This window comes from Pelodiscus sinensis, chromosome 25 (genome assembly GCF_049634645.1).
Source record: "Pelodiscus sinensis isolate JC-2024 chromosome 25, ASM4963464v1, whole genome shotgun sequence".
In the NCBI taxonomy this organism is placed as follows: Eukaryota; Metazoa; Chordata; order Testudines; family Trionychidae; genus Pelodiscus; species Pelodiscus sinensis.
Window position 1 is genome coordinate 13,438,526 of NC_134735.1, and position 25,035 is coordinate 13,463,560.

The following is a 25,035-nucleotide window of genomic DNA, read 5'->3' on the forward strand; positions in this document are numbered from 1 at the left end:
CCTGCTTTCTGTGCAGGGCAGGGAAGAGAGAGGAGGTGCTGATGTCAAGATGCCCCCTCCAATTCTGCATCCTTTCTGCACAGAGCGGAGAGGGGACACAGCAGGACGTGGGAGGGAGTTTGCTGGCTGCTTTAGGGAGTGGTCCAGGCCCAGGGAAGGAGCGAGCCCACCTTAGCTCCACTGCACCACCACCCAGGAGCCACCAGCAGTGCCCAGCTGGAGCCCACATCTCAAACTCCTACCCTAGACATGAACCCCCCTTCTGCACCCCAAGTCCCTGCCCTAACCCCAAGCACCCCCACATCCAAATGCTGTCCCAGATCCTGCACCTAGAACCCCCTCCAGCAGCCCAACAGCCTGCCTCAAGAGCAGCTCAGAGCCTCTCTTACACTTCAGATCCCTTAATCCAAGACCAGATTCTGCACCCCAACCCACTGCTCCAGCCTGAGGAAAGTGAGTGAGGATGGGCAGGAGAGGGAGGATGGAGTGAGCAGGGGAAGGGCCTTGGAGAAGGGGTGGGAAGGAGGCGGGGAAAGGGTATTTATATTTGAGGTAGTTCTTGCATTGCACTTAAATTCAACAAGTGATCTCATGCTCAAAAAGATTGGAGACCACTGCTTTAGGTCATCATTCTCTGTAGGCCTGGTTCCCCAGATGAACTACATCTCCCATGATGCATCATCAAAGTCCCTAGCCATGATGCAACTGTTTCTCCTCACCATGCCATGTGCCCCTGATACAACCTAAGAGATGTAATCAGAGCAGGGAACGCAGCCGATGGAGGAGAATGGGAGCGGGAGGTACTCAAAGTAAAACTCCCATGAGGCTCCATAGCAACATTTCAGAATTGAAAGGTCACTTTTCAATTTGTTTTCCACCAAGCCACTGAACTTTTCAGTGGACATTTTTTTTTTTAAATGATCCATTTAGTCAAAACTGTCCAAAGCCCATTTTGCAACAAGCTCTCGTGCTCAGATTAGAAAACATCAGCATTAGCAGCTCACTTCAAGATGCTGCATAGGAAGGAACTCTAAGCCTCACCACCCCCCCAGTAGCCCCATTCGTGGCAGGATTCTTTCCCCCCAGCTCATCTGCAAGGCCCCCCTAACTATCAACCACATTTCAGTACCGCATCTGCTGTGCTGCGTAGAGCAGTGTTTCCCAAATGGGTTCCGCGAAGTGAAAATAAGGGTTCCACGAGAAAATTCCATTACAATAACATTTTATGATTTAAAAAATGTTGTACACATTAAATGTGACTTTTAGTTTTAAATATGTGCAATTAAACTAAACGTCGATCTCACGACCTTCTTTAGCATTTGTTTATTATTATCCTTACTTATTTGTGATCTACTTTTTCAGCTCCATATATAAGACTGTTATTAGGGGTTCTGCAAAATTCTTTCAAGTTGAAAAGGGTTCTGTGGCCAAATAAAATTAGGAAACACTGGTGTAGAGAGAACCTTGTTGACTTGTGGAAAAGTCAACAGTAGGACGCTTGTGGCCTATGTGTGTCGCTGTTGCATGCGCGCGCACCCCCTTTGACTTTCACAATCCCCTCCCAACGCATATTTACATTATTTTTGTTATTACTTTGAGCTACTTCTTTCGCAATGCTCTTATTTTGGTTTCTGACTGACCTATGCGTTTCACAATTTTCATTTCTCGCTTAGACTTGCCTTTAATTCTTTGAATAGTGAGTTCTAGGATACCTACCCGATCCTGGCTAGAGTGATTAGCCCTATTTTAAATATATCCAGTGCTTTTTTTTGTGACATACAGTCAGAGATTACCTTGAAAGAACGGAGCGTACCAGCACCTCTGTACGTAAATGTCCGACAGTTGGATGGGCTGCATGTCCTAAAAGGGAAATGCTGGCCCTACCCCAGCTTTTTTTTTTTTGCTCAACAACTTTTCCCCTGGAGTATCGGCACCTTTTTTTTTTTTTTTTTTTTAAACAAAAAAGCACTGAATATATCTATACTAGCCAATTAGCCCGTCATAAAATGGGATTTTCAGGTCTCTCCTCCACGTCCTATTCCCTTTCTATCTCGGTCTTCTCTCCTGAGCCTCCAGGTCTCTCTCTCCATCTCTCTCTCTCCCCCGCCCTCTTTCTCCCTCTCCTCTTCCTACTGCCTCCCCCCCCAGCTTTCCTCCGTCTCCTGCTTCTCTCTCCATCTCTCTTTCTCTTCTCCTCCCCCTCCTGCCTCTCATTATCTCTTCTCCTCCCCCTCCTGCCTCTCACTCTCTTTCTCTTCTCCTCCTCCTCCTCCTGCATCAGGAGCACGGAGCCCAAATGGCTGTGTGCTCCCGTGCAGCAGCCCAGCTGAGCGGCTGCCTGTGAGCTGCCTGTGAGCTGCCCCCCCTGCACCATTTCCCTTCACCCCAGCACTGATCCTGCAGCCTCCCAGTTGTCCTCCACCTCCTGCTCTCTCCCTGCCCTCCCTCCGGCCAGGGTCTGTTCACGGCCAGGGGGTGGGGCCTGATGGCGCACGTAAAATGAATGCTGCACATGGATGGAAAAAACTAGAGGGAATGTTGGTCACAGCTGGTATCGGGCATGATACGGATCGTAGAGCTTAGCCAGCATGGAGACATGGCCACCTTGGGACAAGCCCTGGCAACCTTTTCTGGTTTGTATTACTAGGAGCCCAGCAATGAACTAGGGCCCCCTCGTACCAGGCGCAGAACAAACATGGTCACTGCTGGTTTCTGCCCCGGACAGCTTATAACCCACATAAGACACAAGAGCCACCAGCTGGACTCGGGCATGCAAGCAATGCTCACCTGGCTGTCAGGGCTAGCCAGGGGTTTTGCTAAGTCGTGCCCCTCTGCAAAGGCTTGTAGCAAGGCTAAGAGATCCCGGCTGCGAATGGCTTCCCAGAGCCGGTGCGACTCGTCCCGGCCATCTTTCTGGACGTATTTGCGCTCCATGTATTTGGCCACAATATATTCTTTCCTGGCGCTCCTGCGGGTGGGAGGGAGGGAGCTGGATCAGCAGGGCCACGCCCAGCCAGCTTTGCTGTGGATTCCAGAGCCGAGCCTGGTCAGGCATGGGGGATTTTAGACAGGGGCTGACGAGGTTTGGATTCGAGCAAGGAAGGGACAAAGCAAGAGCCGTTCACTAGTCCATCCAGCTCCGGAAAAGGGATTAGACAATAGGGAGGCTTCAGGGGAATCTATTTGTGGATTGCCCCCCCGTAGAGGAAGGCAGTGCCCCCGTCCCCATCCCGAGCGAGCGGTCTAGGCCGGACATGCATCCCCCCCGCCCTCGATCTCACTCCCCAGCATCTTACTCACATATCACTGCTCGACGAAGGCTTCGGATTCCCCTGTGCCGGCAGCGTGGCCTCCATGATTTCATTGAACCGGACATTTCCAATGCTGACCGCCAGCTGCAAATGAGAGGGGGAAACCAACCCCATAAGCACAGGTGCCTCTGTGTCTAGGAGCCCCCATGGCTTGATTTGCCTGGACTTAGTAGCTGCTTGCTTCTCACCCCAGAGAAAGGAGAAATGCCGAGAGAAAGGAGCTAACAAAAATACAGCGGATCCTTCCCTAGAGACGGGAAGAGGCCATGCCACGTTTCAAGGCTAGATTCAGGATTAAAGAGAATTTGTGAGTGGACCTTGCAAGATCCCTGCCAACTAGAACAATCGGAACCTTTAAAACCTTGACTCAGGCTACGTCTAGACTGCAAGCCTCTTTCGAAAGATACTTTCAAAAAAGCCTCTTTCGAAAAAGAGCATCTAGACTACAACCAGTACTTTCAAAAAAGCAAGCCGATTTTCGAAAGAGCGCGCCCAGGCAGTCTGGATGGTCTTATTCAAAAAAGCACAGTTTGCATGACATAGCACCTTTTTTTGAAAAAGCACTTTTGGAAAAAGGCATTATTCCTCGTAAAACGAGGTTTTCTGCAGTCGAAAACACTGTCACGTTCTTTCAATTTACTTTCAAAAAAACACGGCAGCAATCTAGACACGGGGGAAGTTTTTTCGAAAAAAGGTCACTTATTTCAGAAAAAATCCTGTAGTCTAGATACACCCTTAGCGTCAGAAAACAGCCCGCAGGGGCGGCGGGTAATGTAGGAAAGCAAGACTGCCTACATGGCTTGGCTCCCCAGCAGCTGGGGAGGGATGGAGCTGTGCCATGTAGCAGCCCCAGGCCTCAGCTAGGATTGGGTGGGACTTGGCTGAGTGGGGGAGGTTGGGAAGGGTCATGGTCTTGGAGGAAGGGGTGTGGCTTTGGGGGGAAGGGGCGGGGCTTGGCTGAGTGGGGGCATGGTCTTGGGGGAAGGGGCGGGGCTTGGCTGAGTGGGGGCATGGTCCTGGGGGAAGGGGTGTGGCTTTGGGTGGAAGGGGCGGAGCTTTGGCTGCCCATGACAGCCCGGATACCGATCTACTCTAGGCTGAGCTGCCATGGCCATGCCCGTGGCTCTTGGGCTAGGAGGAGGAGGACGGAGCGCCAAGGAGAAGCGGAAAAGGGGAGCAAGGAGACCGATGCCCCCTATGGACAGGGGCTGCTTACCAGCAGTTCGGAGGTGCTGAGAACATCCAGGGTCAGGGACTGTATGCGGGAGTAGTGCACCCCCAGCTCCCGGTGAATGCCCGAGCACTCGATGCACGTCAGGATGCCCAGGTTGATGGAGAGCCACGTGGGATCTGCAAGGCAGCAGCAACCTCTGTCACTGGTGCTGTGACAGCTCCTCGCTGGAGCCTCCGGCCCTGCATCCTTGCCTGACCCCCGTACCTCCCGGCCTGGTGCAGGTCAGCGGCTCTGTCCTTTTTACCCTGCTCTCCGGATGGTGTCAGGGGAGAGCTCGCTGGAGAAACCCCTCCCCTCTGCCAGGACCTCCCCACCCTTCCCCTGGCCCCTGGAATGCCACCCACCCTGGCTGGCCTCCTGCTTCCAGCAACAGCCAGTGACGGGTGCTCCACACCACGTCCAGCTAGCTCACGGAGAGCGCGTGCCCTGCTCCGAGCGAGCACCGGGCTCAGCCACAAGGCCACGCAGAGCTAACCATGCTGGCAACATGACCCTCCATGCGGGCGCCAAGCTCAGGGCACCAGGCCCTGGCACGCTCTGCAACTGCCCCTTTGCAGCATCGGCGTCCCCGTCCCGCACCTACCTGGGGCCCCGCAGTCACAGCACTGCCTGTTGCCTGGCATGCCCTTCACCTCGCCCATGACTAGCCTGGTGAGCTCCTGCAGGCCACCGTCCGTCACCCCCCCAGCCGAGGCCACACAACTGCTTGGATCCCCCTTGAAGGCGTTGCTGAGAGCTTCGTCCTTGCTGTTCTGCAGCACAGACACCCAGCTGGAAGGGGGGAGGGGGAGAGGGGGAGAGGGGAGACTTCAGGCAGGAACCCAGGGAGGGACCAGGGGAGGAAGAGAAACAAAAACCCACTCTAGGCTGGGGAAAGCGTATTGTGGGTCACGGCGCCCTGCTGCTCCTGAAAGCCCAGGTCGTGGCTGGGCAGGGCTGGACGAGACACCGTTTGCAGCCTTCGCTGCTGCGCCTATTTTGGCCACAGAGGGCACCATAATAATACACAACAATCCCTAGCTCTCCGGTTTCTCAGCACCTCTCAAAGCACTCTACGAAGCAGGCAAAGATCATCGTCCCCCTTTCCTAGAGGGGGAAAACGAGGCCCAGAGCAGGTGACTTGCTCCAGGTCACCTAACAGGACAGTGGCACGGCCAGGCCAGAAGCCTGGCTCCCAATCAAATGCTCTACCCACTAGACCCCACTGCGGAGTGATGGTGCAAGGTGGCCAAGCTCGGCATCTTCACACGTGAAGCTCACAAGGTCCACGGGCCCCAGGAGCCAGACAGCAAGCACGGGATGCAAAAGTACAAAGCAGATTTTCCTGCCACCCAGTGCCCTGTATTCTGCAGGGGGGTAGGAACCCCCGGACTCAGCGCAACATTCCAATGAGTGCGCCTGCGTCCCCCGCCCCACCCTGCTGGACAGACTCTCCACTAGGTCTCAGAGCCCCTATCCTGCCGCTAGCCAATGGAGAGCCTCCTGGAGCTCGAGTGGGAGGGACCCGTGCCTCCACCTTGGCAGAGAAGGCAGCTGGCCTGTTCTCTCCTGCAGGGCAGGTGGCCGTTCCCCATGAGGGCGGAGAGGATGGCTGCTGTCACTTACACAACACACTCCTGCTCATCCTCGGCTTGGAAGTGGTACGTCCTGTTATCTGCAGGGAGAGGGAGGAGGACAGGTGAAAAGGATGCTTGCAACAGCTGGGAAAGCCCATGATCTCTGCCTAAGTCCAACAGCTGCTTCAAGAGGCTGCGTAGTTTTTGCAGGATGAGCTATGCCGCACAGGGAAACAAGGCTGTTGATCTGTATTTCTGGAGACCTATTTGAGTCCAACCTTGGGCCACAAGTGTCACGAGTTTGGTGGATCTCGCCTCATTCCACAGAGTCTCAGAGGGGCAGCCGGGGTTACAGAGACGTGGGTGTATCTATAAGGACAACAAAAGAGGGTACTTCTTTCTTGTGTTGTCCTTATATATACCCCTGCCTCTGTGAACTCCATTCCAATTCATCTGATGAAGTGGGTTTTGCCCAAGAAAGCTTACGCCCTAATAAATCTGTTAGTCTCTAAGGCTACGTCTAGACTGATCGGCACAGCGTGGCGGCCATTTTGATGTAAATGAAGCAGCGATTATTTAAATAGCCGCTTCATTTTCCTATGTCTAGTAAACTCATCTGCATATGCCCTTATCCCTCCCTCTGCCCACCCCCTTTTCAGTTCTAGGCATCCCCCAAGCAGAAGGTGCCTCTTGTATGATCCTAAGTGATAAGGGCAAACAAGGAGCCCTGTTGACAGAGGGTGCAAATCAAGCACGTCGAAATTGCTAATGAAGCCGGGATTTAAATATCCCGCGCTTCATTAGCATAAACATGACCGCTGCTTTTTTTCAAAACAGAGTTTTTTCAGAAAAAAACCTGCAGTCTAGACGCGGATCTGTCAAAAATAAAGCCTTTTTTGACAGATCCTGTAAACCTCATTTTTGGAGGTTTATTTTGATCTTTATTTTCGACAGATCCACACTAGACTGCTGTTTTTTGGGGGTTTTTTAACTCAGTTTCAAAAAAAAAAAAAAGCAGCAGCCATGTTTATGCTAATGAAGCACACGATATTTAAATCCCGGCTACATTAGCAATTTCGATGTGCTTGATTTGCACCCCTCTGTCGACACAGGGATGCAGTCTGGACACACCCTAAAGTGTTTGCCCTTATCACTTAGGATCATACAAGAGGCACCTTCTGCTTGGGGGATGCCTAGAACTGAAAAGGGGGTGGGCAGAGGGAGGGATAAGGGCGTATGCAGATGAGTTTACTAGACATAGGAAAATGAAGCGGTTATTTAAATAATTGCTGCTTCATTTACATCAAAATGGCCGCCGCGCTGTGCCGATCAGCTGTTTGGCGGCGCAGCGGGGCAGTCTGGACGCGCCGCGGTCGACAAGGGAAGCATACCCTTTCACGAGGCATACCAGAGCGGTCGACAAAGGCTTCCCTTGTCGACCGCGGCGCGTCCAGACTGCCCCGCTGTGCTGCCCAACAGCTGATCGTCGGCACAGCGCGGCGGCCATTATTTAAATCGCCGCTTCATTTTCCTATGTCTGGTAAACTCATCTACATGGCTCCATTGACGGAGCCATGTAGTCTAGACATAACCAGGGTGTCCATAGGTCAGGAGGGCTGAGGAGCATTGGTAGAGCTGGGGGGGGAGGATAAAAATGAGTTTAGGTTCCTTAATCAATCACGCCTATTTGGTGCCGAGTGCAGTAACCTTTCCCAATCTGGGGCCAGGGCTTTCTCACGCCCCCCCCCCCCACGTCCCTTTCCCCACTCACGTGTCACAAGGTCGAAGCACTTCTTTTCCTCCGGGTGAGGTCGCACTTGGCAGGTCAACAGGTTCAGCTTCACGGGAGGCCGGTTTATCTGTGGGAGGAGGAGAGTGGGTGCCCTTTGAGGAAGATGCAAGCACCCAGCAGCAGAAAGCTGTGGGATCCTCTTCTCCCACATCTCCAATAGCCCAGGACTGGCTGAAAGACTGAGGTAGCAGTACGGCCTACTGGTCGCACACTGGGCTGGAACTCAAGACACCTGGGGCCTATTCCCAGCTCTGCACTGGTCTGCTGGCTGATGCTGGGCAAGTCACTTCCCCCTCTCTGTTCCTCAGTTTCCCCATTTAAAGAACAGGGATAATAATCTCAGCTACAGATTAAAAGTCCTCTCGCATTTGGGCTCGCATTAGCTACACTAACTCCAGAGAATCTTCTTATCTACAGAAATTCCCAAGCCCTCTTAGAATCCCGCTGAACCTTCTTTTGCAGAAGAATTAAAGCCACAGCCCTTTTTCTGCCTTACAGTGTGTGTAGCATTCTGCTTTTAAGCGGCCTTTTACCTCCCCTGCCTCTAGAGGGCAGCCATTCTTTCTGCCTAAAGTTTCGGAACCCAGGGTACGTCTAGACGACATCCCTCTTTCGACAGAGAGATGTCAATTAGGCACTTCGAACTTGCAAATGAAGCCAGGATTTGAATTTCCCACGCTTCATTTGCATCATCGCGTCATGGCGCTCTTTCGAAAAAGCGCTATTTCAGAAATAAAACTGCCGTCTAGATGCGGATCTTTCGAAAGTGGAAGTCTTTTTCAAAAGATCCTGTAAACCTCATTTTTGGAGGTTTCCCTTTTCGAAAGAACCGTGTCTAGACTGCAGTTTTACTTTCGAAATAGCGCTTTTCTGAAAGAGCGCCATGACGCGATGATGCAAATGAAGCACGGGAAATTCAAGTCCCGACTTCATTTGCAAGTTCGAAATGCCTAACTGAAATCCCTCTGTCGAAAGGTCTAGACACACCCCCAGAGGCATCATTTCTGCTCTCCCCCTGAAAAAGTCATCACGAACTTCGGCCAGCAGATTTTTGCCCTCTCCGACTTGTTTGCGGAAGGTGAAGTTGTTCTGATGCACCCATCCGGGTGTTTCAAATCCCAAGCTTGGGCAGCGTTTACCAAAAGTGTAATGCACCGGAGTCCCAAGCAAACATGGGCAGAGTTCTGAACATGCATTTGGAGGACGCACAGATTCAGGGATCAGATGGATTCCAGGGGGGAAAAAAGCCAGTCGACCTTTGCACAGGTCTGTACTGTGCTTTGAGATGACAAGCAGACAGTGCCCCTTCCCACTCAGGATCTTAGCGTGTCGTCATTTACACGATTAACCGATAACCCTGGGCTTGTCAGCTAATCCCAAAGACTACACGCACCCTTCCCCCATTGCTGCCTCCCGTGGAGCCCTCACCCGACATTGCTGTCTGCCCCCTCCTCTTGCTGCCTCCCTCAAGAAGCAGCATCGGGTCCCGGTGGGGGGTCACACGCAGGGAGCTGGCTTTGTGTGTGTACCACCTGCCCTCCTACCCTCCCCTCTGATAGAGAGGCAGGAGAGCGGAGGGTGGGAGGGCAGGCAGTACATGTGGGAAGCCAGCTTCCTGCGTGTATCCCCCATCCTTGCGCAGCAGTAGGGAGGGTGGGGGGGGAGGCAGGGGCTGGTGCCCCCCCATGTGTAAACAGGTAACACTGAAAAAAATCAGACACACATTCGCAAGTGTTTACTTTTGTAAACGTCCCTGCTCAGACACGCGTGAGGACCATGGCACGAAAGGTGCAGCCTGATCCTTCAGCTAAAAGGTTTCCCCCAGTACCACAAGCTCCTTTGTGAGGCGCGGGCTGTGGGGGGCAGAACCCCAGGCCCGCCCAGGAGCCGGCGCCCGGCACTTGGCCTTACCGTGCTGTGGGAGATGGTGAGGCAGCCGTACTTCACACCGCACTTCCTCTTCTGCCACACTTTGCGGATTCTAGGTCAGGCAGAGAAAAGGGAATGAGGGGCCACCGAGTGCCTGATAACCAGCTCCTCCCCCCACCACGAGGACGCCCATCACCCGCTCTCGGGGACGTGCTTTACTGGGGAGCATCGTTCGCTGAGTGAGCGTTGTGCTTCCTTTAGCTCCCAGGATGGAAAATACCCTCTGAGCCCAGCTCAACTGCCCCGGCTGCCTCAGCCTTCTCCTTTTGCTCCGAGTGCCTCCTCCCTTCCCTCAATCCCTGCAGGTGCCCCCAACTGCCGGAGGCATTCCTTGCACCAGCTGTTGGCCCACGAACACAGCTTAGACCCTTCCTTCTCGCCAGAGAAAGCAGCCTGCTGCGGCCATAGAACCGGCCTTCCCTTTTCACAGCGAATTTGGTGCCAGGCTGGTAACCATGGAAACTGAAGTCCAGGAGAGATGCTTGCAGCGTAGGCGACTGTACCACCCAGCCCCAGTCCTGCCCTAATAGGACATCTTGGGACAAATTCCTCTCCATCAGGCACTGGCCTCTCTGCGGATGCTCCCTACGCGGGTAGCAATTAGTGCCAGGCTTGGACAGGGCTTGCATGGGACGGAGGCATCCACGCTCCAGTGTAAGAAATGAACTGATGCCACCAAATCATCTCCAACCTGACTTTGAATCGACATCAGCTGGCAACAGAGGGAGGACTTCTGGTCTGGTAGTAACCCAGCTCGGAGTCCTGGTCCAGGCTGCATATCTTAGCCCACGAGCCAGCCAACCCCCTCGTTCTGGTTTTCCCCAAGTCATCCCAAAGGATCCCAGCTACAGGTCCATCCACTAGATTGCATTTAATCAAGTAATCGACTAGTCCAGCGTTTCCCAAAGTGTGGTCCGTGGCCCGGTATCGGTCCTTAGAAAAAAAATACTGGTCCTTAAAAAAGATCATTGAGCACAATCCTATTCATTTGTGTGACGGGATAGCAGCACCCTGCACTGCCAAGTGCAGCGGCACGGCCCTCTTGGGAGAGAGCCCGCCACCGTGGCGTCTCTGCCGGATATGCTCCCGGGCAGTGGGGCTAGATCCGGCGGGCACTAGGACCCAGGGAGAAGGCCGGGTACCGTGCGCACCAACACAGAACACCCAGCACCGGACGCAGCCAGGGGAGCTGGCACTGGCCGATAAAGCGGCCAGGATTGGGGCGAAGGGGGGGGAACAACCTGCCAGACAGGTAAGGCCAGCGACAGGATTTATTTGCATATTCATCATTTGCTTAATTAATATGCAAGTAAATATTACCAGTCCTCCAAAAGCTTGTGAATGGTTTTACTGGTCCCCAGTATCAAAAAGTTTGGGAACCACTGGACTAGTCAATGGAATTTCCACCCAGCAGCTGGCAGGCATCCTTTCGAATTCGGGTGGGGCAGACGAACAGAGTGGCTATGACGACGGGCAGCTTGGGTAGCCAGCCCTCGCCGCCACCTACCTCTCTGCGGCCACGCTTCTCGAGCAGAGCTTGTGGGTTTGCATCCACTTGACCTGGGAATGCTCCTCGCTGCGGGGGGGGGGGGAAGGCGTATCCTCGGGGTGGAGTGTGAATTTCCCAGGGTGACAGGGCAGGAACAGGGCAAAGACACAAGGGCTTTCCAGGACTCGGATATTTAAAAGCCAGAAAGACCCATTAGGCCCTTCCAAGTCTGATCATCTGCATGGCCCACACAGAACCAGCCCCTGATCCTTCCTGCATCCCTTCAACAGCCCCGTCCTACAGCCTACAGCCTTCCCATGGCCATCAGCTAGCTCTGAGCACAGGAAGACTCCGTCTGAAACCGGAGCCAGCTCCTACGCACCCGTCGCTTTTCTTGGACAGAAAACCTGACTTCTCCGTCCCGTACTGCTTGTTCCCTTGGTGCTGGTGGATGCTGTAGCCGCTGCCAGAGTTCTTCCTGTGCAGGTTTTCCTGGACTCACCGAGGACAGAAGTAAAATAAATAAATATTCAGAGCGCAGGCCTCAGGGTCGGTTTCTTTGCAGCGTTGCCGCCCTCTTGCCCTCCCAAGGCCTGATCCTGCAGGACGGGGCCAGCAGGGAAGAGCCCAAATCCTCCTTATGTTGTCCTCAGCACCCCCAAACGCCCTCCAGCTTTATCATGGCCACCTGGAGAATCCCCTGGAACTCCAGCCGCCACTCACCATCCTGACTTCCTGGGTCTTCTCCTTGCTAGCCAACTTCTTTCCCACCGCCCTTCCGGTGACCTCATGGACACTTGCCTTACCTTCTGGCCGGCCTCACCCATCCTCTGACTGCTGGCAGGCCAGTCCCGACCCTTTCGTAACACTGCTGTGACACCCCCCGGGTGGCTAGTGAACAAACCTGCTCCCAGGCCTGGATACTCTCCTCCCCCGTGGCATCAATGCAGTCTCCATGCTGAGCCCTCGGCCTCCCTCCTGTCCTGCCCCCTTGGGTGCACCCCACCATCTCCCTTGGCTCCAGCCACCACTTCTCTGCCAGTGGCTAAGCTCTGCTTGTCTCTGCTGCCCTGGAAGGCCGAGCCCTTCCGTTGATTTCAATGGGCGTTGGAGCCATTCCTGTTCTCCTATCTACCCACCTGCCGCAGCCAGGGATTTCCCTATCCCCTCCCCCATGGGGGCGTATACCCTCCCTGAATTTCCCCAACACCCCCCAGTTTTGTGAACTATGGTGCCATACAGCCCACCTTCACCCTCACGGTCTCACCCCTCGTCGGCCCCGACACCCCCTCCTGTAAATTCGAACCCCCCCCCCCAATTTCAATTCCTGGGGAGGCTACTGGCCGCAGCTCTGCTTGCTCCTGGCCACCCTGGGGAAGTCGAAGGGGAACAGGCCTGCGTCTCTCAGTGGGAAATCCAAGGTGGGATGCTCTGACTCTGCTGGTTACACCCCAGGCTGTGCTAGGCCCCTTCACGGCCAGGCGCCATGGGAGGACAGGCCAGGAGCCTCACCTCTTTGTTCTCCAGCTGCAGGATGCCTCGGAGGGAGTCCCGGATCTGAGTGAGCTCCTTCACCTCCTCCTCCTGGGCCTGATGCAGCTGACAAGAGAAGCAGGAGCAGACATTCATGTGACCATCCCATCACCCGCCCTCTACCGGGGTGGGGGGGAGCAGAGAGTGGGGGAGGTGGCCGTCTAGCTAAACTAAGGCAGGAACATAGGAACGGCCAGGCTGGATCAGACCAAGGGTCCATCTAGCCCGGTATCTCTTCTCCAACATGGGCCAGCGGCAGGGTAGGTTCTCGCTTAGCCACTTGTCCATGGACACACGTCCAGGCATACAGTAGATCGGAGAGATCTGATTTTCTGCTATTCAAAAAATCAGCTGGTTTCTGCTATGGTAGCACCTTCATTTGAAGCACTGAAAATTCCCCCTGCATTGCTCCGGCAGGATTGTGCACGCACAGCACAGGACCCCTGCCAGCAAGGTGTTCTCACTACTGCTTCCTCCCGCTTTCCTAGGGGCTAAGTCAGGCTCGCTAGACCAGCCGTGGCCAACCCATGGCTCTTCCCCACCCTCAGGGTGCGGATCATGAAGCTCCCACCCAGCAGCTCGTAAAGCCGCACATGCGCCCCTGAAAACGGCCTTCTCCTCCGGCCCCCCTGTGCTCACCGGGGTAGGGGAGCTGTCTGGAGCGGCCATTAAAAATGGAGTATCAAAGGTGGTGGTGGCCAGTGGGAGCCTCATCTTGTCAAAAAGCCTCTAAACGCATTTTCTTAAAGGGGCAGTCCTTTTTTTTTTTCCCCTCAACAACTTTGCCCCAGCTCTTCGCACTGGATCCACTGCTATCTTGGCTCTTTGCCCGGAATGTGTGGGCCACCCTGCACTGGACAGTCACAACCCCCCTCCCTCCTGCAGCACCTCTTGGAGAAGGCAGCCGAACCCCGGTATGTTCTCTCCTGAAAGCTCATTGCTCCCCACCAAGGGATCTAACTAACTGGCCTGGTCCAGAATAAGGATGTTACATTGCGATTCTCTGGCTACTCGTGTACTCGATACAATTTGTATCGACTACATGATTAGTCAATAAGGGGGCCCTCCGCAGAGCCGCGGTGGGAGCTGGCTGGAGCTGGAACCGAGCAATCCCGGCTCGTGCCGGCTCTGGACTACTGCAGCTCTGCATTTAAAATGTAGTAAGAGCCAATAGGCTCTTGCCACATTTAAAATCCAGAGGCGCAGTGTCCTGGATCAGCACAAACCGGGACTGCTCCATCCTGGCTTGCACCGGGTCCGGCAGCCCGTTTGTGGCGGCCTGGGCTGGCTGCCATGAGCAGGGGCTGCTTCGGCAGCAGGCTCTGTCTGTGGGGGGCCCAGCTCCTCGCGGGGACCCCTATGGACAGGGGCTGCTGCCAGAGCAGCCTTTGCCCGCAACAAGTCTGGGCCTGCTCTGAGCAGAGCAGCCTCCCCATCCCCCCTTGCTGCCTCTGATAGAGGTGGGTGGGGGCAGGCTGCACCATGGAGACAGTGCTGGGGGGGGGGGGAAACGCCTTTTAAGCCAGCTCCCCCCAGCACCAGCTTCTGTTCCCCCGCCCCTTGCTGCTTCTCATACAGAGGCAGCAAGGGGGCGTGGGAAAACCTGATTCGACTACTCGCTTACAGTCCAGAGAAGCGCTGAGCATCTGCAGCACTTGGCTGAGCACACTTACTACTTGTAAGGAGGCGGAGAGCTTCTCAATGAAAGGGTAGAGATTCTGAGCAGCCTTCCAGCCATCTTGGAAGAAACTGAGAGCAAGAGAGAAAAACGGTGATCACACGAGGCCAGGTCCTTCACCACCAGCTCCCAAAAGCTACTGTCAACACCTCGGAGTTCCTGCCACGCTGGGCCTCTCAGCCAGCACACGCCAAGAGTGCCAGGGCCACACCAGGGCTCCCGAAGAGCCACAGCCACACGGCCGGATGATGTGGAGGGGAGGGGGCTTAGAACGCTGATCCCACCTCCAACTCCAGAGGCCACACTCACGTTGTGCCTCTACACCAGTGTTTCCCAATTTTATTTGCCCACGGAACCCTTTTCAGCTTAAAAGAATTTCAAGGAATCCCAAGGGTTGCCAGCTAAAATTTGTCAAAAAAAAAAAAAACCAGAAAAATAGACTGTCTCTTTAAGAGGGGGCGGGAGGTTCCAGAGCATCAATTGGGAAACACTGCTCTAGACCCTGTGCTTAAAGCAGCAGGGGTACCAGCTTGTGATGCGGCCCACGTGCTTCCGGGGGCAGAATGGGCCACTGGGCAGGTCAGAGTGCTCCCCTGAAGTAGATCACCAGCTCCGAAGGGTGGGACGGGCTTGGGGCTGAGGCTGAACCTCTCACCTCTAATCGTTCAGGGCTTCATCCCACTGCAAAACGTATAGGATCAAACACCAAATAATTCTGGAGCGGCCCCACCGCGGTCCAGACTCTGGCCCAGATCTGAACGCTTCCAGACATAGGGCTGTTTGAAATCCCAGCCTGGATGCAAGTTTGATGATGCAGGCTTGTCTCCTCTGTTGTTCTGAAGCAGCCTCCACTAGACCTTGGGGCACCATCTAGAGGCCAGCTGCTCTGGAGTCTACTCCTAGCTCTGTGTCTGAACGACTTGTGGTCACTCACTACACCTCAGTTCCCCTAGATGTAAAACACTTAATCTACTATAGATCTGAGAGAGAGTTTGCCTGTCTGGCCAAGGACTCCTCCTACACAGTCAGAGCTAGGACCACCAAATTCAGTATACAGCTTCCTCTTATCACAACTTCAAGTAACGTAAGGGTTTGCTTGTGCCAGGAAAATGGGATGTGCCAGGAATGGGATTGGGCTGTATCTGCTCTATGATGGGGCCACAGGAGGGGGCACCTCCCACAGCACCAACCTGGAGCTCACCCATAGCTGCTGCTGCCAGGGACAGGTGGTCCCTCCGTGGCCCCCAGTTGTGGGGTGTGTGTGTGTGTGTGTTCCTCCTCTTGAGGTGTTTTAGCAGGTTGTATGTCCCCCCTTCCCCCCCCGGCCTTTGGGGTCCTGCATTTTACTTTATAGATATTTATTTATTCGGTTTTAAAACATGTGGTAAGCCACCTCGAATATTTTTAAAGTAGAGAGGAGGAGTAAAAATGTTTTAAATAACTAAATAAAATAACTAATCTGGACCTGCCCCAGTCAGGGGACGTGCACCCCTCCCCAGGCTGTGCCCACTGGACCTGCAGCAGACCTGGAGAGGCATGTCTCACATGCTGCAGTGCGAGTGCTTGGGGGGGGGGGTCCTCTCTCTCCCCAGGGCCACCTGCGTACTGAACCCCTCCTCCCCAGCCCCACCCCAGAGCAATGATGGAAATGAAGCGTGGGCCTTTTCAGTTTATTTTTCAAAAAACAAAAGTTAAGGACCCAAGCAACACCGGGTAAATTTTCTAGTAATAAAATATGACACAGTAATTGCTACTAGGGTAATTTCTCTCCATGGCGAGGGGTTGCTTTAGTAATGATCTAATCACACAAAACCCTAACCACTCACTGGACTCCTGGTCGGTAAAGTGCCCTTTTCTGCAGCCCTTAAGCACGTGAGCTTAACATCTTTCATACTCAGCAAACATGGAACGTGGCTGGCATGGGGCTGCTGAACTCCATGCAGACTTAATGCTCTCTGGCCAACCTGAGAGCTACTGGGAATTAAAGCAAATGCGGGCGAGGTGGCAAGTCTAGAGTTCTTCTCCAGGAAGTGACATCGCCAGCTCACAGGATGTGCTGCGTGGGGCGGTACCTACTTATGCTGTGCATGGAAAAACTTGATCAGGCTCTGCAGGAAGTCTGGACCTTGCTTCATCTGACTCTCGTTCGCTTTCAGCAGATACTAGAGAAGGAGGAGAAACACCGAGTTAGGATGTCGTTGAGGGGGGACTCAAACGTTGGACTGGCTCAGAGGAAAGGACTGGAAGAGGCCAGACTTTTCAGAAGTCCAAGCCTTCGTGTTGCCGTACGGCCAGTTCTTTAGTGATCAGATTCAGGTCTGGAAATGCCTCTAGATGCACATGGGCTGCAAATCCAGATGTGCATGTGAACTTACCCCCAGGTCTAGAGCGGTTTGCGCCAGGTCCCATCTCTGCTGGAAACTCTCTGAGGACCAGATGAAAGAGTGGCCGGTTAAACTGGGCTTTGCCCAGCTGGATCGCTTTCTCATGCAGTGGCACAGCGAATGCGGTCACAATAATTTTACAGAGCAGTTCAGGGGGACTCGGCTACAGCTGCCTCTAAAGCCTGGTCACAGCCACAAAAATGGGTTGTGTTTCGCTAACACGGGTGAAATAAGCCCAGCCAGCACAGGAGTATTTTTCCCAATGCAGCATTAACACATTTAACTCAATTTTAGCAGGTCTAGTTATAACCTCTCTCTCTCTTACGGCTCGCCTCCACTCATGTGCCAGAGCTTTCCCTGGGAAAACCCAAGGACGGGGATTAGGAGCTCTCTCTGCACCTAACGGTCAAGGACTGGGTCTGTTGTTTTTTAACAAAGACAGTTTTCCCCCCAACTGTGAGTTAAGTTTTGAGTTAAATACAGCATTAACCAAAACCAATACCTGTTTAAAACCCGGTCAAAGAAAAATACCACTCTCCTCTCAATTAATTAGGCTTTACTTGTGTAGCATCTGCAATGGCATTAACCTAATAGCTCTTCAGTTATCCACAGAACCTCACATAAAACACGCAAGTGTGTGTGTTAAGTTGAAAAAAAAAAAAAAAAGAACTTTTAGATCTTCATGCAAAAAAGCAAAGCAGAAAGCACAATCCCATTTTGTCCCCATTACAGCCAACGCAGTGTCAGTGGCTTGCTGAACCGGGCAGATGGGAAAGTTCTGACATTTTAATTTTCTCATAGGAACTGCCCCAACGGTTCAGACCAGGCTCCATTTAACCCAATATCCTGTCTCCATCAGGAGGCACCAGCAGCATCAAAAGAAGGAGCAAGAAACCCTGAAGACCAGGAATGACTTGCCCTTCAGGGGAGGTTTCTTCCTGACCCTGATGAGTTCAGAGTTGGCCTGTGCTCTGAAGCATGAGGATTTAAATCCTTAGCACACTCTGGGTGGTCTCATTGTCCATGTAAATGTTCAATCCTTTTTTGAAGGCAGCCGATCTCTCGGGTTCGCTGGCCTTTTTCTAAGGAGCGCAGTGCTGCTTGGCTCCTGGACCTGGACAGCAAGGCAGCAGCAGCAAAGGGGTTAATGTGACTCTCATTAAGAGGAGCCTATATCTGTGTATTTTAGAGGCAGGCAGCATGAGGAGGCCAGGGGGGAAAGTGCTGCCGGAGGAGCTGGGTTCTCTTTTTGTAACGGCTCCCAGCTGGCTGCATTGCAGTCGGGGCGGGGGGGGGGGGGGGGGGATTTTTATTTTTCCTTTGCCAGTAGCACAGCCGGAGAAATGTGTTGCGAGCCCAGGAAAGGGGGCATGGAGGGCTGGAGGAACAGGCCAAGGCAGAGCAATGTCGAGCCTTTGCGAGGGGGGAAGGGGAGCTGAAGCTTGCACGGGAGGTACTGCTGTTGAGCCGTCAAGAGGCAACTGGGACTCCTGGACTCTATTTCTGGCCCTGAGAAGGGATTGGCATCTCTGGGGGTTAAAGACTCCTGGGGTCCGTTCTTGGCTCTGCCACTAACTTTTTGGGAGACCTTGGGCCTCTCTATGCCTCAGTTTCCCCATTCACAAGCAGAAATGATACTTCCCAGCCTCGTGGTGTTCAATGAATTCTTTGACGGGAGCAGGAGCCTGGGCATGAGGCGACTGCTGTCAGAGCAGGCACTGGACACAAACAGCAGATCAGGGACCACCAAGTGGCCTGGAGCTGATCACCCCCCAGGACAGGCCTAGAGCAGGGATGTTAAATTGCGAGTAACTGACTGGTCCATAGGGCACCTCTGCCTTTGAAGTTAAAAACAGCCCCAGGGCTGTTGCTACACTTTAAAGGCGAAAGCGCCATATGGAGGCCAGGATCAGCTGGGGACTCCCCTGCTACCCCCGGGCTCCGAGCAGCGCTGCTGCTTTGAAACGCCACAGGTAGTCCGGCGTCAGGCTCCTTGCGGCGTTTCAAAGAGGCAGCGCCAAGTGGAGCCTGGGATCAGCTGGGGACTCCACCGCTGACCCCGGGCTGCATGCGGCGCTGCCACTTTGAAATGCCGCAGGGAGCCTGGGGACACCCCAGCTGGCCCTGGGCTTCACGCAGCGCTTCAAAGAGGCAGCGCTGCGTGGAGCTCAAGGTCTGGCCCCATGCTCCATGCGGTGCTGCCGTTTTCTCCCACCTTGCTGCCTCTTTCTGACAGAGGCAGCAAGGAGGGTGGGGGTGGGAAGTGACTAGTCGACTAGCCTGTTGACTATCTGATAAGCATTTGCTTATTGGATACTCGACAAGTCCTTCACATCCCTAGCCCGGGTTGGGGGGGGCGGGGAGGATGCAGCAATGGGCATGTGAGATTTCCCCTGTCCCCATGCTAGGGCACGTGCCAAAGGCAGGAAGGATCGTGGCTGGAGGCATATGACTTGGGCCCTGCCTGCTGTTGGCTGTATGGGGGCAGGGGACTGGACTTGATGGACTGGAAGGGACCCCGGAGCCTCAGTATTCTAGGATACATGTAACCGTTCCACGAATCCTGGCGCAGCTCTCTCAGTCCTCCCCCAGAGCCAACAGGGCGTCAACCCAGAAACATTGAGCTGCTATGCCTTAGAAATCACTGGCTAGAAAAGCCACACACACAGTGGATCACTGGAACAGGAACTGCCTAGCTGTGTGTCACAGACCCCGTACAGCTAACCAGCAATGGGGAGTCTTTGGACTGCGTGTGGGTTCTGCTGCTTGCAAAGGTACGAGTTAGACTGAATGACAAGGCTGAGAGGGACACAGAGCCGGGCACTGAGCCCAGGGTGAAATCCAATAGCCCTAACGTGGCACAGCAGGTACAGGGGGAGCGCAGCCCTGGGGGGCCACTAGATACTGCACAGACATCTCTTCTTCCACTGCAGCCCCTGGGACAAAGCCCCTCCCTCCCGCGGCACCACCAACACGGAGCGTTTCCATGTGCTGGTATTTACTCAACAGTGCAGCTATTCAAAGGGATGACTCAGTCCCTGGCTCACCCCCAGAGCTCCAGCCCTGCCACGGAGCCCAAAACCACAACAAGGGAGGAAAGCTGCTGCCCTTTCACGGCTCTTAACCCTCCCTCCCCTCGCCCCCACGAGCCGCTCGCGGGATCCCCCAGCCGACGCTGCCCTCCCCGCACATGCTCACCGTGGACGTGTTCCTGCAACGTGCGTCACACGGGGATGTCAGAGAGCGTGTGCTTGAACAGTCGTGTACCCGTGTGAAATCTTAGCCGGGACACGACTGGTTAATAGTCGGCGGGGCGGGCCGGCTGTCTGCGCTCCTGGCCCCTCTCCTGGGGAGCCCCCCACCACCCTGCACTGCTGCCTCTGTATCGGAGGCAGCAGCGGGCGGCAGACCAGCCGCCGGCTCAGATACAGAGGCAGCAGCAGCCCCTGTCCGTGGGGGGGTCTGAGCTCCATGGGATGCAGAGCAGCTTCAGTCCGAGGGAGGCTGGGCCCCGCCCCAGACAGGGGCTGCTGCCGTGAAGCACCCTCTGCCCAAGGCAGGCCCAGGCTGGTGGCAGACAGAGGCTGCTCTGTGGGATGCAGACGCAGCAAGGGGAGATCTTGCAGTCGACAAGATTCAGCAATAAGCCTAGACTACACATGGACAGCCTTACGGCCTGGGCTCACACCTGGGCTCCGGGAGGGTGTGTCTAGTAGACAGAGGCGGGATGGGAGGCCGAGCGGCTCCAGTGGTTGGAGCAGGGAGGGGGAAGCCCAGACTCCTGGGTTCCTTTCTTGTTTCCAGGAGGGCAGCACTGACTAGTAGTTAAAGCAGGGGTCCAGGCAGCAGGATTCCTGGGTTCTGCCGCCCGCTGGTTTGCTCAGCTGTTAGATGGGGATGTGTGGGTGCCTAGCTGGCGGGTCCGGTTTGAGGCTTGACTCACTCCTGTTTGCAAAGAGCTTCTAGCACAGATGAAAGGCAAAGCCGATGTGCCCAGTGTTATTGCACAAGGCTAAATCCTCCTGGCTTCGTAGCTCGCTCCGGGGATTTCCCCGGGCTCTTCTACCCCAGCTGAAGCAGGAATCTTCCCTACACACACCCCGCCCCCAAGTTTCCGGATTCTCTCTCAGACTGGCTGGGACACGCAAGTGACAGACCTGCCGCCGTTCCTGCTTCGCAAGTGTGAGCACAGATCCGGCCTCCGTCTGTGCAAGCGGCCCCGGAGACGGCAGGTGAGTCGTTAGCAGCACTGACTCGCTCCGCACCATCGTGGGAACCACTGGCACAGCCCGGCGGCTATTGCTGTGCAGAACACCTTCCCAGAGAGTCCTGGCCTGGAGATCAGGGCTGGGGCTGGCCCCAGCGAGATATTTTTCTCCCCTCTCCCCCGCTAAACTGGCCCTGCTGAAGAACAAAGCAAACGGGGCCCCTTGCGGTTTGCACTGGGCTTCACAAGGTAAAAGCAACGGGAGGAAGTCAAGCTGGGCCAGCACTCGGCCCCCAGAGCAAGAGGCTGCATTCACGCTCCAGCCCAGGGCTGGGGAACCTTTTTCGGGCCAAGGCCGCTGCCCCACAGAAAAATCAGTCGGGGGCGGGACACAAGTGAGAAGCAAAACCCCAAACCCCCTCTCTGCCTTGGGCCCCGACGGCGGAGAAAGACGCTCCTCACATTTTCCTCACACCGCAGCCTTTGGGGGCCCAGGCTAGCAGATTCTGTGGGCTCCACCTCCCGGAGGGGGGGGCTAGGGTACCAGCTGTCTCCCCAATGCTGGGAGGGAGCCCCAAGCTTCGGGGGCTGGATCCAGCCTTAGATTCCCCAACCCTGCGCCAGCCACACACCGGAGGTATTGAAGAGCGTACGGTCAAAGCCGATTCCTCGCACTGGGGGCAGCAGGAGGAAGTTCTGAGTGTCGGAGAGACTGGGCCCAGCACAAAGCCTCCCTCCCCTGCTGCCGACCCTGACCCTTGGAGCTGAGAGCCGGCAGACACAGCAGGGTACCGGGACGGGCAGGCCCCACGGGAAGCCGTGAGGCTCGCTAGCCTGTGGCTCCAGCACTGAGGCCAATGGGCTGTGTGTGGAGAGAGGTCCCAGCACAGGGAGGATGGAAGCCTGCCTCTGGCCAGTTTTCCCAGCGCTCCCTGGAACCTGGGGACAGACCCAAGTGATAGCCAGCGGCCAGGCTACAGGCAAGGCGGGCACTGGCGGGGGCATAGCAAGGGGAGGGGGACAGTTGCCCCCAGGCACCACCCCAGGGGGGCACCAATTTAGTCCCACTCCCCTCCCGCTGTCATCCCTCAGCTCGCCTGCTCCTCCTCCAGCCGCTGGAGCCTCCTCCCCGCTCCTGCCCGACCCTCCTCCATCATCGCCGCCAGTGGGTTAGTGCGTGCGGGGGCCAGGCAGTTCAAGCTCCCCCCTTCCCGGGCCGTGCGCTGGGGTGGAGCAAATTTTGCCTTGCCCCGCTACACCTCAGGGCACCGGGGCAGCAGACAGGAGCTGCAGGCCGGCTGTGCGCTGGGGGCGGAGGGGCTGTCGCAGACAGTGTCCCTGGCTCTAAGAGAGACGGGCCTACGCCCCCCGTTGCTCCACGCCCCCCAACAGGCAGGAGTTGATCCCTCGGTATATTTCTGTCACCTCCGTCCCTGAAGTATCTGAGCAAGGCCGGCTGTGGGTAGAGTAACCGGCGGCCCATTTTCTCCTTCATCTGCTTTGTTTTCTACAGCTCACTAGGCTCTTGTGCGTGAAAGTGCCTGCGAGGGCTAAGGCAGGAGAGCCAAGTGGATAAGGTCAGCGTTCCCTGTAAGCAGACAGCTGGGGCAGCCACCCAGAGATTCAGGTGCCACCCAGCTGATTAGCAGAACGCCCACAGTGCCAACTGCCAGCAGCATGTGTTTCTACTGCTGGTGCTCATCCACGCATGCCTCGGTGCACATAACAAAATGTATTCCACCAATGGATTAAAATATAAAAAGAGAGGGACCATTGGGTAAGGCACTGAACTGGGACACTGGGATTCACAAACTCCGTGTGTGATCAGGGCATCTCAACACTCCCTCTGAAATGACCCTTCCCTTCCTGACAAGGCAGCGATCAGACGCGCCGGGGCGCGCAGAGCGCCTCAGTGTACCTTCCCCAGATCAAAGCACCCACAGCTGCTCCGGCACGGAAAGCGCCATCACCTCGCACATCTGCAGCTGGAACATGCGGCGCTCTTTCTGCGTCTCCTCGGCGATGTCCGCTGGCGACGGCTCCACCTGGATGACTCCCGCTGCCCGGGCTCGCTCCCTCTCCTTCTCCATCTTGGCTCTGGGGAGGCAGGAGGGCCAGCGTCAAGCCAAGTCTGGAATTACTGCCTAGTTCTGCTGGCAAGACCCAACCAGGAGACATCCGTGGGGACATGCAGAACTGGGAGCTCTCCCCCCAGCCAACTCGCCCACACAGCGAGCAGCTTAACCATAGAACTAGGGGGTGAGAAGGAACCACGAGGGCTGCCCAGTCTGACCCTCACCAAGGTGCAGGGTCATTCTCTACAGTGCCTCATCTGGGAGTGAGAGCCATGAACTGACCAATCTCTGGTGCTCCAGCACAGTCTCCTGCCAGGACTCCTGCTAAGCCAGACGGGGAGTGGCATTGCTGCACACTTACCATGCAGCCCGCTCGCCCACTCTTGGCCCAACCTCAGCTCCAGCTGAGAAGGGAAGGGTTGTGTTGCAGTCTCCTGCCCCATCCCCTGCAGCACCCTCCAAACTGAACTGAAATAGCAGGTAGCTCCCCAAAGCCCTTCTTGCTTCATCTCCTACCGTGGCCCCTGCTGGAAGCAGCTGGACCTGGCATAGCACCATTGTCCACAGCGCCCCCTGCTGGGAACGGCTGGACCTGGGATTGCAAAGGGCTCCTGCACCATAGCGCCCCCTGCTGGGAGCAACTGGACCTGGGATAGAGCAAAGGACTCCTGCACCATTCTCCACAGCGCCCCCTGCTGGGAGCAACTGGACCTGGGATATAGCAAAGGACTCCTGCACCACAGCGCCCCCTGCTGGGAGCAACTGGACCTGGAATATAGCAAAGGACTCCTGCACCATTCTCCACAGCGCCTCCTGCTGGGAGTGGCTGGACCTGGGATAGCAAAGGACTCCTGCACCATTCTCCACAGCGCCTCCTGCTAGGAGCCTCAAGCCAGCACTTGTGCTGCAGTCTCCTTTCAGGCCCAAGCACCCGGATGGCAGTAACTAGCAGCTCACACAGGAGCCTGGCCAGTCAGGAGACCCGGTGACCTCGTTTTGCTGCCAGGGGCCTGGCCAGCTCCCGAGCTGCAGCCCCTACACAAACCCCCGTTGTTTCGAGGATAAGCCTGTTCCTGCCAGCGGCAATGGAGCGACTTACACTTTGGTCTCATAATCCTTCCAGGCCTTCTCAATCTGCTTCTTGTAATCCTGCGGGAGGGAGAACTGCAGTCAGCGAGGGCAGCGCTGCGGGCAAGGCAGGGACTCGTTTTACTTGGCGAGGAACTGGGCCTCCCTCCCCTCCTGCCAACGTGGACATGCTGTGCTCTTCCTGGGTTAAGCTCCATCCACAGCCCCAGCCATTCCCCTAAGCCCCAGCCTGCCGGCTTCCTTCCTCAGTCCAGCCTCGCTAGAGCACAGACAGGGGTGACAGACAATTGTCTCCCAGGATCTAGCGAGGAGCCAGGCATCCGTCCCAGCCACAAAGCCAGGCCACGCCAGCCATAACGGCTCCAGCTTCCAGCAAGCCCACTGATTCCGCCCAGCGGCGAATATAGGGCAGGGCGAGCGGGGCGGCTGTCCCGGGCCCCGCGCTTCAATAGGCCCCGCGCCAGCGCCAGGGCCGGATTGGCCAAGCAGGATACCGGGAATTTCCCAGTGGGCTGTCAGCCGAAGGGCCAGCTGGCGGCTGCTGGAGGAGGCGGGGGATTGTGGCGGGGCGCCGCAGCCCCGCACTTTTAAAATTCCCCGGCGCTGGCCAGTACGGGCCACGTGGGGCCGAGGGAGTGCATGTGCGGTGTGCTGAAACGCCGTGCAACAGCTGAGAGGGGAGACGCCTGGGCGTGGCGTCACGGCCCGGGACTTCAAAACCACACGGCCCAGCGTTGCACCACTTGGTTCGGCACGTG

The 25,035-nt window shown here is 55.7% G+C and overlaps 1 protein-coding gene across 1 annotated transcript in view; it reads right to left on the bottom strand.

Annotated features, from left to right (window-relative positions):
- Window positions 1-25,035, bottom strand: part of ASAP3 (ArfGAP with SH3 domain, ankyrin repeat and PH domain 3) — a 70,350-nt gene that overhangs the window by 12,906 nt on the left and 32,409 nt on the right. Inside the window, exons 5-17 of the mRNA XM_075908668.1 lie at window positions 24,288-24,337; window positions 23,084-23,210; window positions 16,599-16,684; window positions 14,518-14,593; window positions 12,824-12,910; window positions 11,694-11,803; window positions 9,805-9,874; window positions 7,873-7,960; window positions 6,151-6,199; window positions 5,129-5,316; window positions 4,528-4,661; window positions 3,301-3,395; window positions 2,788-2,968 (exon numbers count right to left, since the gene is read on the bottom strand). Coding sequence (XP_075764783.1) covers window positions 2,788-2,968; window positions 3,301-3,395; window positions 4,528-4,661; window positions 5,129-5,316; window positions 6,151-6,199; window positions 7,873-7,960; window positions 9,805-9,874; window positions 11,694-11,803; window positions 12,824-12,910; window positions 14,518-14,593; window positions 16,599-16,684; window positions 23,084-23,210; window positions 24,288-24,337 — 1,341 coding nt within the window. The remainder of the gene's footprint in view (window positions 1-2,787; window positions 2,969-3,300; window positions 3,396-4,527; window positions 4,662-5,128; window positions 5,317-6,150; window positions 6,200-7,872; window positions 7,961-9,804; window positions 9,875-11,693; window positions 11,804-12,823; window positions 12,911-14,517; window positions 14,594-16,598; window positions 16,685-23,083; window positions 23,211-24,287; window positions 24,338-25,035) is intronic.